Source organism: Arabidopsis lyrata (genome assembly GCF_000004255.2).
Source record: "Arabidopsis lyrata subsp. lyrata unplaced genomic scaffold ARALYscaffold_8, whole genome shotgun sequence".
NCBI lineage: Eukaryota > Viridiplantae > Streptophyta > Magnoliopsida > Brassicales > Brassicaceae > Arabidopsis > Arabidopsis lyrata.
This window is the reverse complement of record NW_003302548.1, coordinates 22,510,968-22,528,168: the sequence shown is the minus strand read 5'-3', so window position 1 is coordinate 22,528,168 and position 17,201 is coordinate 22,510,968. Positions and strand designations below refer to the sequence as shown.

The window sequence follows — 17,201 nt, the reverse complement described above, 5'->3', positions numbered from 1 at the left end:
GTAATTTAATTAAAATGATATGAAATCTGACATGACAGTGTAAAGAAAACATGCAATAATCGTTCTTTATTATAAGTCCCTAATTATATGGCTTTTTATGTTGTGTTTGTGCATGTTTCACCAAACATCCCATTATGAAAAATATTCAAAGCTGAAAATAACTTTATTGATGCATGGTCATCTAAAACCACGATCTGTGTCCCATTTTGAAAGTGAAAACTTGGTCATCATCAAAATAGTAAAAGGTGCCAAGAAATTAAATATTCAAAATAAATAATTTTGAAACAATAATTACAAAAACAAAAATGCTACAATAAAACGCATTAACAAATAAATAATATATTGTGTTTTTTTTTTTTTCCTCAAATATTGTGTTTTATTTATGACTTTCAAAGTTGTTGGAGAAAATATAGAAGACTCTCTGGGGACCAAGAACAAGGGAAGTAAGTATAAACGAAGCCCATATGCAAATCATCTCTATATTTATTTGCCTTGTTATGATGAAAATAACGATATATTTTTGGAACGAAAGATCTTTCAAATTCTTGAGTTGTTGAATATAAAAACCAAGTTGGAGAAACTGTATAGTTGAAATAATGTACGAAACTTTGGATAATAAAAATGTATATTGTATAGAACTTTAAAATATCAAATTAGCGGCGAAAATTGTTCCAAAAATTACCCTTCTTCTCGAGTCAAACTTAGATTCTTGAGTTCAAGATTATCATAGTATAGTCTAGCAGGGAAAATTTCTGAAAGAGATATGATTAAAAACACTACGAGAATAATTGTGCCAAAAGATATCACTTCTCTACTCATGAAATTGGTGCGACGTGCGTCTCCACTTCCGTTGTGTTTATTTCCACGGTCGGAGAAGTGAACGTCATATTCCCATCCATCATGTTATTGCTCTTCTGTTTGTCTCTCTATGTATGTGTTTATAACTATGCACACAGTCGATATAGGAAATTTCAAACTTGTTTAATTTAGAAAAACCATGTAAGAAAATAATTAAAATTGGAACGTCGAGAATTTGTTGGAAAGCCACTTTATGAAAAAGTTTGAGTAGTCAAAATTAAATGATTTAATCAAGGGTGAAAATGTAATTTTAGATAGATAGTTGACTTAATCATTGCATGAGTAAGCATAGATTTGGATTTGATACCATTAAGCAAGGTTTTATAAGCTATAAGAATATGTGCAATAGGAGTCCTCACCATAATTTCTCAAATACAAAAGGATTAATAAAATAACTAATATTTTTATTTAAATACAAAAGTCTCTCAACAAAATGGAGAGAGTCTCTCATTTGAGAGACTTTCTACATTTTTTTTAGAGACTCCTGTATTTAAATAATAATAATGATTATTTTATTAATACTTTTATATGTGAGAGACTATGGAGAGACTCCCATTGCACATGCTCTAACAATCAAATCACCTTTGTCCTTTGCCTTCATTTCTACATTGATTAATTATTTAATTTAATTCAGTTTTCAGATTTGCAATAACGTAGAAGTTATTAACTATGAATAAAAATTGTGCATAAGAAGTTAACAAGAATTTACAATAATATGATTATTTTTTTAAAAAATCTAGTATTAAAAAAATCTATACTAGTATTTGTGAGGATCCACATGTTATAGATATGGATATTAAATTACACTATTGTTGAGCCCCCACATCACCTACTAATATTTAATATTTATTTTATATAAAGACATATATTTATTTATAAATTTAGCCATTTTTATGAGCCCATGTTCTGTTATAACTACAATCAATAAATGCGTGGGTTGGATCATAAATTGGGATATTTATTATTTACTTGTTCAAAACCGTTTCAGACAAATATAGAAAAAGATCGGTGAAACAGACGAATTACGTAATTTAGAGCTCTTTACATAGAAATACAAAAGAAAATATAAGTATAAGAAAAGAAGTCCACTTGGATCAAAGGAAATAACATCTCAACGGCTAATTTTTAGTTTAATTAGCTTTTATGTAGTAGTAGTAAAAGAGCAGCTAAAGTTCTCATATGTAAATAACATTATTTAGGAATGACTTCTCTGAATATTAATTAATTTTAGATGACAAAAAAAAAATAGCTAAAGTTCTTTTGTCAACAACACACAGCTTAACACACAAAAACAATATTAGTAATAAATAGGCGTATATATTTTCGATAAATTAATACTCCCTCCGTTTCGTTTTAGTTGTCGTTTAAGGTTTTTTCACACAAATTAAGAAAAACATTAAATTTTCTGTTTTACTCTTTGTTAATTTATTTTATAAAAAATTTCATTGCCAAAACATTAAAACAGTAGGGATAAAACTGAAATTTTCACCAAACATTTGCATCGAAAACCTAAAACGACAACTATTATGAAACAAAATTTAAATCATAAAACGATAACTAAATTGAAACGGAGGGAGTAATACATGTATAAGTTGATTACCAAACGATTGAGAAAAGAGAATTAGCATGACAAAATTAAATAAAAGTAAAAAAGAAAAGGGAGGATCTTTAGATAGTTGCACAAAGCCAGCTTAAAAAACCTTGAAGAGCTTTCAAAACAATGGAGAAATAAAAAACAGTAAAGAAAAAGAGGAAAGAAAGAAGCTTTCATGGGTCCCAAAATAAGAACCAATCACCAAAAGATATCAAAATATTGTATTAAAAATTCAAATAATCATATATTATGATGCGTGGATTGAATATAATTTGATTAATAATATGAGAAAAAAGAATTGGAACAGCAAGTAACAGCAAAGATTAGGCACTTGATTGATATATCAGAAAAAAAAAGTCAAATGGCATTTTAGTCACTTTTAAGGGAAGATTATCAAACCAAAGACAGAGAGATTATCGCTCAGAATTTGCTCTGTATTGTTGTTACTTTGATGTGAAAAGGAGTTACAATTTTCTCTTAAGTTTGGTGAGAAGAAGAACATGAAGCTTCTCTGTGTTTCTCATCAGATTTTCTTTTGAGTTTTTTTTTTTTTAGGGATTTGGGTCTCTTTACTTGGTTTGTCTGTTCAAGATGGGACAAAGGTTTTGACTTTTTGATTCTCTCTTACCGAATTGTTCAACTTTTGATTTTTTTTACTTGATCTGGGATTTGAAATCGAAGCCAATTCAGTGGTGTGATTTTGGTTTCTGGGTTCTGTTTCTTTTGCTCCGAGGTTTCTAAATTTGGGACCTTTTTTTGTCCCAATTTGATTAGGGTTTCAGAGAAAAAAAACCAAACTTTGGGTTCAATCTTGAGAAAAATTAGGGATTTGATGCATATCTCACTTTGGAAGCCAATTTATCACTGTGCTGCTGCACTAGTACTAGACAAGAAGAGCAGTGGTAGTAGTAGCAGCAGCAGGAATCGAGATGTGACTCAGCGGAAACTCCATGAATCTAAGCTCAGGGAAGCTCTCGAACAAGCATCTGAAGATGGGTTACTCGTTAAATCTCAAGACATGGAAGAAGAAGACGAGTCTCAAGATCAAAGTCTTGGACGGTCTAGATCACTCGCTAGACTCAACGCTCAACGAGAGTTCTTGCGTGCTACATCACTCGCAGCTCAAAGAGCATTTGAATCAGAAGAAACTTTACCTGAGCTTGAAGAAGCTCTTGACATGTTTCTGACCATGTATCCAAAGTATCAATCTTCTGAGAAAGTTGATGAATTGAGGAACGATGAGTATTTCCACTTATCGTTACCAAAGGTATGTCTTGACTATTGTGGATTTGGGTTGTTCTCGTATCTTCAAACAGTTCATTACTGGGACACTTGCACTTTTAGTTTGTCGGAGATTAGTGCCAATCTAAGCAATCATGCTATATACGGTGGTGCTGAGAAAGGATCTATTGAACATGATATCAAGATTAGGATAATGGATTACTTGAACATCCCTGAGAATGAGTATGGTCTTGTGTTCACTGTTAGTAGAGGTTCTGCGTTCAAGTTGCTTGCAGAGTCTTATCCATTCCACACAAACAAGAAGCTTCTGACTATGTTTGATCACGAGAGCCAGTCGGTTAGTTGGATGGGTCAGTGTGCGAAGGAGAAAGGGGCAAAAGTTGGTAGCGCCTGGTTTAAGTGGCCCACGCTTAGGCTGTGTTCAATGGATCTTAAGAAGGAGATTTTGAGTAAGAAGAAGAGGAAGAAGGATTCTGCAACTGGTTTGTTTGTGTTTCCAGTCCAATCAAGGGTCACGGGGTCTAAGTATTCTTACCAGTGGATGGCATTGGCTCAGCAAAACAACTGGCATGTCTTGCTTGACGCTGGTGCTTTGGGTCCCAAAGACATGGACTCGCTTGGGTTGTCTTTGTTTCGACCCGATTTTATCATCACTTCGTTTTATCGTGTGTTTGGGTATGATCCAACTGGATTTGGGTGTCTGTTGATTAAGAAATCTGTGATTAGCTGCTTGCAGAGTCAATCTGGGAAAACGAGTTCGGGAATTGTGAAGATAACACCTGAGTATCCTCTGTATCTAAGTGACTCCATGGATGGCTTGGAAGGTTTGACTGGGATTCAAGATAATGATATTGCTATTAATGGAGATAATAAAGCCTTGGGAACTCAATTACCCGCTTTTTCCGGTGCATATACTTCTGCTCAGGTGCAGGATGTCTTTGAGACAGATATGGATCATGAAATTGGTTCTGATAGAGATAACACAGGCACTGTGTTTGAGGAAACTGAGAGTATCTCAGTGGGTGAATTGATTAAAAGTCCGGTTTTCAGCGAAGACGAGTCATCGGATAGCTCGCTCTGGATTGATTTGGGTCAGAGTCCTGCTGATTCTGATAATGCAGGTCCTCGGAACAAGCAAAAGAGTCCCTTACTGGTTCCCAAAAACCACAAACGAAGAATCTCGCCAAAACCAGCTTCAAAGGCTAATAATGGCAGCAACGGTGGGAGGCATGTTCTCTCTTTTGATGCTGCTGTTTTGTCAGTATCACATGAAGTGGGTGACGAAGTCTCAGAAGAAGAAAAAACTGAAATGAATCAGATAGACACCAGTCATCGGTTGCGGGTTAATGAGATCGAAGAAGAAGAAGAAGAAGGTGGGAGCAGTAAGCTAACTGCTAATGCAAATGGAAATGGTTCGAGCTCTGGAATCAAAGAGAGTGCGATAAGAAGAGAAACCGAAGGCGAATTTAGGCTGTTAGGAAGAAGGGAGAAGAGTCAGTACAATGGTGGGAGACTTCTTGTGAATGAAGATGAACATCCCAGTAAACGAAGAGTATCGTTTAGATCAGTAGATCATGGAGAAGCATCTGTTATCAGTCTTGGGGATGAAGATGAGGAAGAAGATGGAAGCAATGGAGTAGAATGGGATGATGATCAGAGAGAACCAGAGATTGTTTGCAGGCACATTGATCATGTAAACATGTTAGGTCTCAACAAAACCACCTCAAGACTCCGGTACCTCATTAACTGGCTTGTGACCTCTCTGCTCCAGTTAAGGCTGCCTAAATCAGATTCAGATGGAGATCACAAGAATCTTGTTCAGATTTACGGTCCAAAGATCAAATACGAGCGTGGATCTTCCGTGGCATTCAATGTCAGGGATTTGAAAAGTGGAATGGTTCATCCTGAGATAGTGCAGAAACTAGCTGAAAGAGAAGGCATATCTCTAGGCATTGGTTACCTCAGTCACATAAAGATCATCGATAATCGAAGCGAAGATTCAAGTTCTTGGAAACCGGTGGATCGAGAGGGAAGAAACAATGGTTCCATAAGAGTTGAGGTTGTCACAGCTTCTCTGGGGTTCTTGACAAACTTTGAAGATGTTTACAGATTATGGAATTTCGTGGCTAAGTTCTTGAGTCCAGGTTTTGCTAAACAGGGGACACTCCCAACAGTTATTGAAGAAGATGATTCTTCAGAAACTTAAAAGACATGAGCAATGGATACATTTTTTCCAACACTTCCTTTACTGTACTTATTTGTTATTATTATCTGAGATGATTCTCTTGTATGATTTTGGGAAGTTGTGTGAGCAGAGATGATCTCAGACACGATTTCAGATGTCTGCATATTGTAACTGTTCATCTCTCTTCTATCTTTGTGTCACACAATTCATTGATTCATATCCAAATTTTAGAACCAGAAGAAATATCTAAAAAGCTGGGCATATCTAAACTTAATTCTTTTCAAGATTCCATCATATTTATGAGAAATGCGATTTCTAGTGCAGATTCCTTAGTCTGTAAGAACCGGTTTTCTTCGACAATGTCAGTAGTCAAATTGAGTAAGACTGGGCGTGTCGGGTCATGAAAGGTATTGTCACGGACTCTTGCAACCCATTTTGCAGCTTCCCATACACCAAATCTAACAATGCGAGAGAAGAAATCTCAGTCTTAAATCTCAAACATTGACAGAGTCGCCAAATTAGAAGAATGGATACTTACCGAGTATTGAATGAGGAAGTGACTAAAACAGCTGGATAGAGAACATCCTTAGGAATGTTGTCATAAGGTGAGTATTCACGTATGGCGTGAAAATCATCAATATCTCCTGGATATCCAAACTCTTCGTAATCCTCTGCCGTTAATGGTAGTATTGGATATATTAGAGTATGAGTTGGATCAAGAAAAGGAACCTGGAACAGAAGAAACAATATATGATTTTAAAAGGTTTCCTTATCAATCATTGCCTCAATGTTTTCGTGATCCACAGTTTTCTGATTACCTTTAGAACCGCAGCTTGGAAGAGTTCAGGGCAATGATTGATAGCTGAAGCAACAATGAGTCCTCCTGCACTATATCCCCAACCAGCAAGCTTGTTTTCTTCTACTATATTGTTCTCAACAAGGAACTTGGCACATTGAATGTAATCTTTGATGGAGTTAAGTTTCTTCGCGCCCCTTCCGTCTTGGTGCCACTTCTTTCCTTTCCCTCCTCCACCTCTAAAAAAATACTGAGAACAATGAATACATGAAGGAAGTCTTGCTTCTTGCTGTTGAAAGCCTGTTCTGAACGAGAAGAGAAAGATGATACTGACCTAACGTCTGCATATGCAAGTACCCAGCCACGATCAAGGAGGCTTTTAAGTTCACTACGCCATCTCTTATCAAGCATTTCACCATAAGCACCATGAACATGAAGCAGACCAGGTTTTCGATTTTCCTCTTTCTGAGCTCTTGAGTAAACAATACTTAATGGAACCATGGCTCCATCATGAGAAGAGACTTCATGGTAATCACAGGCGTAAAACTCGGCCAAGTCATTCCACAAGTTGTCATTGTTGGCAGTAGTATCCTCAGTATCAAAACTGACAGTTCTGGTGCCTGAGGGTATATTAGGGCTCTCGGTGGAGTTTGCAGTGCCGTATAAAACCCGTGTTCTTTCGTGAAGCATGTTTTGCTGCTGTACTATATTCCATTTTCCATTTAATAGATCGTAATCAACCACTGCATCAGGCATCTGCAGGCCAAAAGTATCTAAAACTCAAAAAAAGCTATCTACGGAAGCAGAAATAGCAAGAGAAATTGTTCTCCTACCACAAGAGAAGAAATTGTAAACCGCATTGTTGGAGAATTAAAGTCGTAGTTTGTGCCAGGAAAGATTTGGGAAACGTGCTTCGGAAGAGGAAGATAACGAGGTTTAATATCTCTCAGATGGACAGGTACCTGTTTATATGAAAACAGGCGTGGTCAAATTTATTCACAGAGGATCAATCTGATTGATGAAAGTAACTAAGTAGAGTAAGCTTTACCCGCTCTGTCTTTAGAGGTAGATCAACCACACAAATTTTAAAGCTCTGCATTTCCTTCACAATGAGGGATAGATGTGTTTTGCAGAAATCAACATCCTCTATGATTAATTCAGGGTTGTCGATAAAAACTGTCTGCAAATAATAGATGAACACATACAAATCAGAATGAAGTATAATACTAATCAGCAGATGAAAACAAATACTGAATCAGCTGAACCAACCTCCCAGATCCTTTGACTGGAAGAGAAGTGAACAGGACTTCGAAGAAGATAATGATGGTCGAGTGTTCCACCGTCATTGGAAGCATCTGTAAATAAATAGAGGAATCCCTGATGATGCTCGATTATGCAGTGGGCTGGAGCATTGTGTTCCCAAACCAATGCCAAACCAGAAAATGGGTCAGCTGCATTTATCAGAAAGACCTAAGACAGAGTACTTGTTATGATTCCAAGTCATTCAAAAACAATAAAAATTAAAGCTTTTAGCAGATCAGTTTGGAGCTTTCACCTTTGAAAACGTAGTAGAGAATGTATTTACAGTTACAAAGTGGAAATCTTTTGTATGTCTTATGTTAACATGAACATTGCCCTCAAGTTCCTCGTGAAGCAAAACATCTTCATCCGTTGACCCGATCATGCTACAATATATCCTGATAACAGAACCCAAAAAAAAAAAGATTCACACAGGCAATTTGTGGAAGAACCAAACAACCAAAATTGATCATATGAAACCTGAATGGCCGTTTTTTCTGATCAGTAACGACATAGAGCAAGGCCTGCCCATTTTTTGCCCACGCTATGTTGGAGACACGATCTGCGTGAGGCTTACTACATAAAGCTCCAGAATTCAAGTTTCTCACACACAACTTGAAGTAATCATTGTCCTTATCATACATAGTGTACGCTAGAAATTTATGGTCAGGGGATATCTCTGACATCTCTTCATAAGCATAACCTACAAAAGAGACCCCAAAATTGCTTATCCCTCTTAATCCGCCCCAAGTATAAGAGCCTCAAATTTGCTTACTTACCTCCAAATCTCTCAGCTTCCTGATTGTAATCAAGAAGCTTCTGCTCAATCCTCTTCCCAGATGTAAAATCAAACCCTGCAGCAGGAGATTTATGAGAAATGAACTCCTCGTGCAAGCTCGCTAGCCTCCTACACAGTACTGGATACTGCTTCCCTTCTTCAACACGTCTATAATACAACCTAATTCCATCAATTCAACTAAATAAATGCCCAATTGCCACATAAAGGACGAAACTTTCAAACTAATCGAGGAGTCTACAGATAGAAAAATCCAAGCTTTACTCTCAAAACGATGCTAAACAAGAGAATCTGTTGAATTGAATTGACCCACCAAGGTCCCCAACGAAGAGGAGGCGTGGAGAGCTCAAAGGACAAACGAGAAGCCATTTCAGACTGAAGCTTGGTCTGAATCCGATCAGTATCAGCCAAAACAGCTTCGGTATACTTCTCTTCTTGCTCCATATAGATATCCATATGCCTCATCGCCACTTTATCTTCCAGCTTCGACATCCAACTGTATGGATCCTCCCACGTGGCGTCGTGGAAGGTGAAAGTTTGAGGCTTCTTCGGCGGTTTTGGTAACGCTGGTGGTGGTGGAGGAGGCGGTTGGGACTTCGGAGGCTTGTAACGGCGACATTGTTGTTGCCGGAAACGACAATTACGACGGAAGAAGGTCCGAGAGAGATGGCTCAACATTTCCTCCGGTTATTTGGGGGTTTACAGGGTTTTTGCGTCTCAGGGATTTTTTATCATAAGAGCTTCAAAAATCGAATCTTCTCAATCATATAGAGGCGTTGTCAATTCGGATCATTTTATATAGTTTTTAACAATTTTAAATTAATTTGGATAAATTTCGAAATTTATAATTACGAAACGAGTAATTGGATACAAATGCTTGTTAGATTTAGCATGGACATTGAAAAATATCCGACCGTACAAAAAACTGGTCTTCCGGTCATTATCCATACAACCCAAATTACCACATATAGTTATACAAATTTATTTGTTTTTTACACATACGTATCTGATATAAATACTTAGTAACGAATCCAAACAAATAATCAAAAAGCATATTATGCATAATTTGTAAGCTCAGACGTTGGAAAAGCGCAATTTAATTTGGGCGGTCTATCAGATTCATTGCGACTCCTCTCCTCAAGCTCCATAACCCCCTTGGCCTTGATCTTGAACGTTATCATCATTTGCACAACTTGTTTCACATCTACTTTTGATGCTTCAGCTATCTCCATCATCCGTTCCTCGCTCATTTGCGTTACGTTTGGGTTATCAAGCTCTGCCAAATTGACCAAGAATATTATTCAATCGAGTAAAAAAACAAGTTTTGATCCATAAACCATAACCATGTCATAATTATTAGTATTACCTTCATCTGTCATGGACTCCATTATTGTCGTGCACCGCCTATACTTCTCTGGTTTAGCTTCGAACACCTAGAAGGACCAAGGTGGGAAAGCAACTACAGAGAATTTGGAAGAAACTTACGAGTTACAATGTCTTGTATTCCCTATAATAACTAAACAAGAGTTTATTGAGAGATGAAACTATACATTTTTCTCCAATCCTAATTCTCGCCTATAACAATGATACATTAGTCTCAAAGTATATTCATAGGGCTTATCCCATGGATTTTCTGCACAAAAGTGGACCAATCATGAGTGTCCATACTCATCAATGAGAAACCAAAGCAGAGAAGGATAAGACATGAAGGAATTTGCTTACTCAAGAGACTCCTGACAAAAGCTTCAGCTTCAAATGCTTCAAAATCCTCTCTCTTCTCTCCCGTTTCAGCTAATATCATGGGACACTTTGCTGCTGCAACACTTGACAACATGAAGAAGAAAAAAAACATCATTTGCATGAATAGACCAGGCACTTGAAGAAGAGATCACAAGATGATGTTATAGAAAATGAAAAGAAGAAAACTTGTAATAATGCTTACGCGCTGATAGCACCACAGGCTTTAGCGTTGCCGTGTATATTAGTAATAATGGCAACTCCACGAGGGAAACATTGCTTGAATGCTTGAGCTTGATCAAATGCAGCTTGACCAATACTGCTATCCATGACATATACAACACGAGCTGGATTCTGTAAGAAAGACCAAAAAAAAAGCCTACGTTAGCTGGTTACCATGATCAACAACAAGATAATAAAAAAAGAATAACAAAAACACACCATTGATTCGGCTAGTAGGCGCATCTCTTCAAACAATGTGGAATACTGTTTATGCCGGTCACTGGTGTCTACAATTATAAGGTCACGCTTGTCATTCTTGAACTTTGCGATTCCTTCAGCGGCAAGTGTTCCAGGATCTGTCGTGTAACTGAAAAGAAACCAACCAACCCAAATAGGTGAATTCGATCAAGACAACTGTATATTAGAATATGTTTGTCTATATATATATATATACCTTCCGTAAACTGGAACCTCATCTTTCGCAGCCTTGTTGAGCCGGACAAAAGCATCGATTCTGAAAGTATCAGCACACACTAAAGCTGGTCTGAATCCCTTCTTCCGGTGGTAACGAGCATACATGGCACACGTTTTGGTCTTGTCAACACCTACACACTCATATATTTCATAAATACGTTTTCTCAAACATTTTTACTAAAAACAAACAAAAATACAGACTAACCGACCTCGTAATCCGATGAACATGACTATGCTAGGTTCATGCTTTCCCCGGATGAGTGCAGATTTTCCCGGATCTAGCTTACTAGAGAGCTTAGCTAACATCACCTGAAGCGGTGGAGTTAGTTGAATCAAGAGACCCCCTAAGAAGGAGCACATATATATTACAAAGAATCAATCGTTACCTCGTAGATTAGTTTGCCCTTCCTCTTGGACGCCTTAGGGAGATTGATAATTTCCTGACTATTCCTCTCAATCTCATCCACGGCCAATCTAGGAAAATCGGCGTCAAGCAAAGCGCATGTGATCTCGTCCAAACAACTCTTCAATCTCATCCAATCCATGTTGCTTGTTTTACGCATCTCTTCAAAGGACCGGCCTATCCTACCTCTCACTTCCTCCAACGCCATCGACAAAATTAGAGATTCGGTCGCCAGAGTATGGTTGACTATTCCATGGTGCTTAGGTGGTTCGAGTCCAGCAATCCTACTCCTAGGGATTGTAGTTTTTGGTGACGTGGTTGATTCCTTGATTGAGTCTGTAGTCGACCCAAATCGGCAGGATTGGCCCGATTTGGTAAGTGTATGGGCCTTGGTATATTGTTTTTGAAGGTGTTAAGCTGTAAAAATCACAAGTTAAAGGGCTCTACACATATATAAGAAACTAGGGCAGAGAAAGCAAGTTATGATTATTTTTTTACCTTATTCTCTCTCTCTCTCTCTCTCTAAACCCTTGTCAGAGAAACATCACACAAGTTATAGATCCTCTCGTCTTTTCCAAGAATATCTTTTGCTTCTGTGATCTTCTTGATAACCCTCTTTAGTTTTAATTCAATCACTACCAAAAACCCTAACTACAGAAAAAATCATGGTTGAAGAAACTGCTGGTAAAGACTTAGAATTTTTCAAGGTCTTTCTCCCTGAATTCAGCTCTCACGAACTGGTATATCTCAATTCTTATATAATATCAAAAAATATATTCCATGCATGTTTTAAAGGAGATTAATTTACAAAATAAATCTGCAGGTGATTCCTCCTGCATTCATTGACATATTAGACAAGGAATTACCTAAAGAAGCGTTCTTAGTCGATGAGATCGGACGGTTATGGTGTGTCGAGACAAAAACAGAAGACACAGAAGAAAGATTCTGTGTTTTGTTCAAAAAAGGTTGGGAAAGTTTCGCAAACGATCAATCTCTTGAATTTGGAGACTTTCTTGTGTTTCGCTACGACGGCGATTCGAGATTCTCCGTTACGATTTTCGCTAAAGACGGATGTAAAAAAGATATTGGTGTCGTCACAACCACGGATAGATCTAGGGTTTCTGTTGATGAGAAAGAACCGGTTGATATTTCTACTGAACCGGAACTTAGGAAAGATTGTGGCCATAGGATTAACCAGAAACGGAAACGCGATTCGGTTAATGAAGATCCTCGTGTTATGGTTAACAATAAACCGGATTATGTTTCAACTAACAAAACCAAACCGGAGCATCGTGAAAAGACTCAGAGAACAGTTAACCGGGCTGGAGGTAATTAACATTTTTTTTTTTTTGGTTTAATTAACATTATTGCGTTTTTTTAACTTTTTTTCATTCGGTGTTACGTAGATCCTTGTGACATATCATGGTGTCCTGAGAAGGAACACAATGGATTTGAAGAATCGGTTTATAAACCCAAGCATCCTCATTTTCTAAGGAATATCACAATCGCTTCACTTCAGAAATTGGTGAGCTTAAAGAACCGTTTTTATAAATCTGTCTTAACTCTTAATAATGGTTGTTTACATAATATCAATTTCTATGTGTTGCTAGGAAATACCGTTAACTTTTCTGAGATCGAACGGGATTGAATTGGAGGAAGAAGTTGGGCTTTGTGATGAAAATGGAAAGAAGTGGCCTTTGAAGATTGTGAATCACGGTAGAGGAGTCAAGTTCTCGCATGAATCATGGTTGTGTTTCTGTAAAAGCCATAACATGATGCTGACCCATAAGTGTCTATTTGAGTTTATTGTCCCAAGTAATGGGAGATGCAACGAGATTCAAGTTCGTATTGTCAGTGGGAGATTGCCTACCACTATGACTAGACATAAATACCAAGTTCTTGCTATGTAACCTTAAGAATATACAACTCTATGTTATGTTTTTGCTTCTTTTATGAATCTTTTGTGTTACTGTTATTTCTTATTATATAGTTTCACAAATTTAGATTTTTGTAAATCAGTTAGAATAATCCCAAATTCCAAATTATATGGTTCTTACTAACATTTTAAAAGATTGTGTTGATTGAACATAAATTGAGGTTATCTACCGTTTGTGTCATAACTTGTTTCCAAAAATTTAAACAAAATTACTCTTTTTAGCAAACTAATGCGACTTCAAGATGGCCTAAGCTAGCCTTTTCTAATGGCTAATGTTTTGGTTGGTGGTATACTAAACGGTGAATTTGTATTTCGTAACGTAAAACTTGTGATCATTAAAATGATAAACATGTTAAAAAAAATAATGCTATTTTATCATTCGACTATTCCTTTTCTATACTATTTATTTATGTGCCATACACTCATACCGTTTAATTTATTAGAAAAATTAGAGAGTAGAAAAATGGAGTTGTAATTATTAATTCAATATGATTATGTTAATTGTAAAATATAATTGTCGTTATGTGTCGTTAACGCAAGCAATGGCAAGAATAAAGTACTCCATTTAAGGCATTAAGAAGGCAGTAATCGCAAGGGGATAGATTAATTCAACGCGAAAGCGAATTGCACGTAGGAGAGCACATAGTTTGTGTACCTTTCTTATAAATAAACTAATGAAATGCCAAATCAGCCACCAGTTTTCACAGAACCAACGGGACAAGAGCCCAACGTAATATCTATTTATTTTCCACTAAAAATAAAAAGAATTTTTAATAAACAACTAATAATATTATCTGAATACGAAGTCTCACCTATCCATTAGACCATTAATATATATAAATACACACGAGTGTGTTGTTTACTACACAATATCTTCTTTGTTCCATCAACAACAAGAAATCGAAAAGCTTTCTATTTTTTTCTTTTTATCTCTAGTACAATGGAGTTTGTGATTTTGGAAGGAGAGGTGAGTTCGAAAGAGGAGCAAGTAGTGTCAAAGCAGCTACATCTGATATCGTCTGAAACGCAAACGCAAACGCAAACGCTGAACAGAAGAGCCGTTCTAAACCGCATCCGCAACCACAAATGTATTCACAAAATCAAGAGTCTTCTCCACACCACCGCGGCTAATGACGGAGCCACCGTCGATGCTGATTATCGGTGGATTGATAGTGGCGATGTCTTCTCTTGTCCGTGAAATGGGCAGAGACTTTGACACGTGTATGTCACGAGTGTGTTTGTGATTCTCTCTTGTCTCTAATATCCAAATACAAGTTGTGTTATATGTAACTCTTTCTAGTGAGTAAGTGATCATCATAAAATTGTAGTTTTTCGATGTTCATGATTTATTGATCAGTTCACCGTTGATCTTTAGCAAATTCATTATTGGAATGCGCGGTGCGGTGGATAAATTGGGCCATGACTGATTATTACTTTGTTTGGGCTTTCTCAAATACTAATTTAAGCCCAATAAAAACCAAATCGAATCAAATAAAAAGAAAAACGATTCATTCGAATTTTTTTAGTTGTAAAAGACCACCAATTCAACTAAAAAAACTAAAAAGTCAAAACAAAAAAAACAAAATAAAAACTGGAATGGATCCAAGTTTCATGAGAATTAGATTATAATCAAAAGAGACGACTAGCTAGTACTCTTATCTTGGTTTTGCACGCCTCGTCATATAGTACCAAACTTAACTTAAGTCATAGAAGGTTAGATCTCTCTACACACGAGCTCTTGCTCTCATGAAGAAGACGAGAAGAGCCGTCTCTGTTTGTATTTAGCCTTGAAGCAAGCCTGTCTTAACCTCTTAGTCTTGTCCCCAAATTCCAAATCCGGAACTTCCTCAATCATCTTCTTCTCCATCTCCAAAAGCTCCAAAGCGTTCCTCAGCTTACTCTTGGGCGTTTTCCCCTCCGTGTTCCCTAATAAGTCCTTTCAAAACGACCATCACATATATAAGTGTTATTACCCCAAAATGTATAAGCAAGTCGATTGTATATATGTCTGTTGACGCACGCACCTTGAGATTAGCAATTAGAGCATTAAGGCTCGTGAGCTTACGGTGAGGCCAACGAGGAATACCTAACTCACGACATCTTTTCTTCAAGAGGGTTACACCAATGTTAAGCTCCTTGGCTGCTTTAGTTATCGGCATGTAGAAGTACTGCTTCATCATTTCCCTTGACAAACTATTGATGTCTCCATCTTCTCTATATCGCCTCTTCATAATTATCCTCTTCTGGCTTGTTTTCTCTTTTATAGTTGTGTTAACATCTTCATGCAATATTTTCTCCATCTTTGGATCTCCCATGGTATTAGTTCTTGAAATATCATCAAGAATTGGTTCGACCTGGTTATTGTAGTTACCATTATTATCATTCCACCATCCGCTCATTATATCTGCTACACAATGTATATAAGATTAGAATTACAATCCAAACTTGCATATATGTGTGTGTATATCTACATGCATATATGTATATATATACCTAGAGAGAAAGTACTAGAGATTGCTTCAAGATCAAGTGAAGCCAGAAACGTATGATCAGCCGCAAAGGTAGTAGATATAGGATTAACAATGCTGTCTTGGAAAGAAAACCAAGTTTGGGTTTGAAAATCCTTAAAAGGGTTAATGAAAGAGCTGCAAAAACTCAAAACAACCCAAAAAGCATTTTAGATTCTTCTAACGCAAGCAAATCATTTTTTTTGTTTAATCAAACAGTTACCTGTGACTTACCTGTGAGGATCGATGGAAAGTGATTGATCAAGAAACGAGAATATGTCTTCTTGAAGGAATGATTCATAGTTGTTGGCCTCTGACCAGACCATTAGAGGTTTTTGATCAGCCATTTCGATTGAAAATAAAAGGTATATAGATATATTGTAACGTTCTTTTGTTTTAGAAGGAGGAAACTACTAATCGTGTGTATGTGTATATATACATAAACACTTAAACGTATATTCATAGACAGAGAAAGTACATGAGAAGTGGGAAGTGGGTATTTAGTTCTCCGAGATGATGAGCCGTCAAAATCATTATATGTTTTCTGTAAGTTACGAGAGAGATAGTAAGTAGAAATTAATGATTAGTGTTGATTATTTTGGTTAATAGGGATAAGTCGTTGATTGATGCTAATTATTTCTTCAAATAGTAGGCCCTAAGTTGTAAACGTTCAAAATATTTCATAGGCTTAGGTTCCCCATCCCATCTCATGCAATGCGAGTTCATGATATCTTTTGCTTGTTGTCATCTTTCAAAATCTTCTCTTTTTTCAAAAATAATCATGAAAATCTCTTTTCTCTTTAGGGACGTATATTTGCGTGAATATATATATTTTACGCATAAATAATTAGATATTGATGTATAAAACATAGGGTTCCATACAAAAATCGGAGGAAAAAAGTGGGGTGTTACATGCAAGCAGTGCCGGCTCAGATGGGTGGGCGGGCGGTGCGACGGCCAGGGGTCCAATCCCGTAGTCCAATAATTAAGGGCCCATTTTCTAAAATATTTTTTAAAAAATATTAAAAAATTAGATTATAACACAAAAATAAAATTAAAAAAGTCGAAATTTTTTATTTATTGTTTTTAGTATTAGTAATTAATATTTTTAACAAAAATAGTATAAAGATTTTTTTTTGCCTTAGGGCCCAT

General features: G+C 36.6%; 6 protein-coding genes across 8 annotated transcripts; 3 read left to right on the top strand and 3 right to left on the bottom strand.

The window, feature by feature from the left end:
* Positions 1-2,745: 2,745 nt before the first annotated feature.
* On the top strand, positions 2,746-6,109 carry LOC9301115. Its single transcript, XM_021026290.1, has one exon. The coding sequence runs from the start codon at positions 3,285-3,287 to the stop codon at positions 5,898-5,900; it is 2,616 nt and encodes an 871-aa protein (XP_020881949.1). The 5' UTR covers positions 2,746-3,284; the 3' UTR covers positions 5,901-6,109.
* On the bottom strand, positions 6,043-9,559 carry LOC9301114 (protease 2). 2 transcript variants are annotated; one of them, XM_002864993.2, is made up of 11 exons: positions 9,084-9,559; positions 8,754-8,932; positions 8,455-8,677; positions 8,231-8,372; positions 7,945-8,145; positions 7,724-7,855; positions 7,509-7,637; positions 7,010-7,431; positions 6,698-6,914; positions 6,418-6,608; positions 6,043-6,337 (listed from the first exon to the last, which is right to left on the bottom strand). In XM_002864993.2, the coding sequence occupies exons 1-11, from the start codon at positions 9,446-9,448 to the stop codon at positions 6,160-6,162; spliced, it is 2,379 nt and encodes a 792-aa protein (XP_002865039.1). In that variant the 5' UTR covers positions 9,449-9,559; the 3' UTR covers positions 6,043-6,159. The 2 variants fall into 2 exon arrangements, with proteins under 2 accessions (XP_002865039.1, XP_020881962.1); XM_021026303.1 differs by lacking the exons at positions 6,043-6,337; positions 6,418-6,608 and having other exon boundaries at positions 6,709-6,925.
* Positions 9,560-9,668: 109 nt separating this feature from the next.
* On the bottom strand, positions 9,669-12,560 carry LOC9302796 (signal recognition particle 54 kDa protein 3). Of its 2 annotated transcripts, none has more exons than XM_021026310.1 (10): positions 12,473-12,560; positions 11,590-12,023; positions 11,413-11,512; positions 11,184-11,334; positions 10,949-11,096; positions 10,713-10,861; positions 10,493-10,593; positions 10,321-10,403; positions 10,137-10,229; positions 9,669-10,046 (listed from the first exon to the last, which is right to left on the bottom strand). In XM_021026310.1, the coding sequence occupies exons 2-9, from the start codon at positions 11,812-11,814 to the stop codon at positions 10,158-10,160; spliced, it is 1,029 nt and encodes a 342-aa protein (XP_020881969.1). In that variant the 5' UTR covers positions 11,815-12,023; positions 12,473-12,560; the 3' UTR covers positions 9,669-10,046; positions 10,137-10,157. The 2 variants fall into 2 exon arrangements, with proteins under 2 accessions (XP_020881969.1, XP_020881973.1); XM_021026314.1 differs by lacking the exon at positions 12,473-12,560 and adding an exon at positions 12,105-12,179.
* Positions 12,175-13,546, top strand: LOC9302795 (putative B3 domain-containing protein At5g66980). The gene is made up of 4 exons (XM_002866677.2): positions 12,175-12,346; positions 12,430-12,934; positions 13,013-13,131; positions 13,217-13,546. Exons 1-4 carry the CDS (start codon positions 12,272-12,274, stop codon positions 13,514-13,516), a joined length of 999 nt encoding a protein of 332 aa, XP_002866723.1. The 5' UTR covers positions 12,175-12,271; the 3' UTR covers positions 13,517-13,546.
* An 861-nt stretch (positions 13,547-14,407) lies between these two features.
* Positions 14,408-14,921, top strand: LOC9301112. The gene has a single exon (XM_002866676.2). It carries the CDS (start codon positions 14,483-14,485, stop codon positions 14,738-14,740), a length of 258 nt encoding a protein of 85 aa, XP_002866722.1. The 5' UTR covers positions 14,408-14,482; the 3' UTR covers positions 14,741-14,921.
* Positions 14,922-15,286: 365 nt separating this feature from the next.
* Positions 15,287-16,396, bottom strand: LOC9301111 (protein RKD3). The gene is made up of 4 exons (XM_021015834.1): positions 16,284-16,396; positions 16,036-16,187; positions 15,567-15,946; positions 15,287-15,478 (listed from the first exon to the last, which is right to left on the bottom strand). The coding sequence occupies exons 1-4, from the start codon at positions 16,394-16,396 to the stop codon at positions 15,287-15,289; spliced, it is 837 nt and encodes a 278-aa protein (XP_020871493.1).
* Positions 16,397-17,201: the final 805 nt, after the last annotated feature.

What these genes read in the sequence shown, in the direction of transcription:
- LOC9301114 (XM_002864993.2), bottom strand. Translation starts at nt 9,448, where the DNA reads ATGTTGAGCCATCTCTCTCGGACCTTCTTCCGTCGTAATTGTCGTTTC. An exon ending in GGAAGCTGAGAGATTTGGAG is followed by an intron (nt 8,678 to 8,753) that starts GTAAGTAAGCAA and finishes TCTCTTTTGTAG; the next exon opens with GTTATGCTTATGAAGAGATG. An exon ending in TTACAATTTCTTCTCTTGTG is followed by an intron (nt 7,432 to 7,508) that starts GTAGGAGAACAA and finishes TTTGGCCTGCAG; the next exon opens with ATGCCTGATGCAGTGGTTGA.
- LOC9302796 (XM_021026310.1), bottom strand. Translation starts at nt 11,814, where the DNA reads ATGGCGTTGGAGGAAGTGAGAGGTAGGATAGGCCGGTCCTTTGAAGAG. An exon ending in CATGTTCATCGGATTACGAG is followed by an intron (nt 11,335 to 11,412) that starts GTCGGTTAGTCT and finishes ATGAGTGTGTAG; the next exon opens with GTGTTGACAAGACCAAAACG. An exon ending in AATTAGGATTGGAGAAAAAT is followed by an intron (nt 10,230 to 10,320) that starts GTATAGTTTCAT and finishes AATTCTCTGTAG; the next exon opens with TTGCTTTCCCACCTTGGTCC.
- LOC9301112 (XM_002866676.2), top strand. Translation starts at nt 14,483, where the DNA reads ATGGAGTTTGTGATTTTGGAAGGAGAGGTGAGTTCGAAAGAGGAGCAA.
- LOC9301115 (XM_021026290.1), top strand. Translation starts at nt 3,285, where the DNA reads ATGCATATCTCACTTTGGAAGCCAATTTATCACTGTGCTGCTGCACTA.
- LOC9301111 (XM_021015834.1), bottom strand. Translation starts at nt 16,396, where the DNA reads ATGGCTGATCAAAAACCTCTAATGGTCTGGTCAGAGGCCAACAACTAT. An exon ending in CTTTCCATCGATCCTCACAG is followed by an intron (nt 16,188 to 16,283) that starts GTAAGTCACAGG and finishes GAGTTTTTGCAG; the next exon opens with CTCTTTCATTAACCCTTTTA. An exon ending in CTCTAATTGCTAATCTCAAG is followed by an intron (nt 15,479 to 15,566) that starts GTGCGTGCGTCA and finishes TCGTTTTGAAAG; the next exon opens with GACTTATTAGGGAACACGGA.
- LOC9302795 (XM_002866677.2), top strand. Translation starts at nt 12,272, where the DNA reads ATGGTTGAAGAAACTGCTGGTAAAGACTTAGAATTTTTCAAGGTCTTT. An exon ending in AATTCAGCTCTCACGAACTG is followed by an intron (nt 12,347 to 12,429) that starts GTATATCTCAAT and finishes ATAAATCTGCAG; the next exon opens with GTGATTCCTCCTGCATTCAT. An exon ending in TCGCTTCACTTCAGAAATTG is followed by an intron (nt 13,132 to 13,216) that starts GTGAGCTTAAAG and finishes ATGTGTTGCTAG; the next exon opens with GAAATACCGTTAACTTTTCT.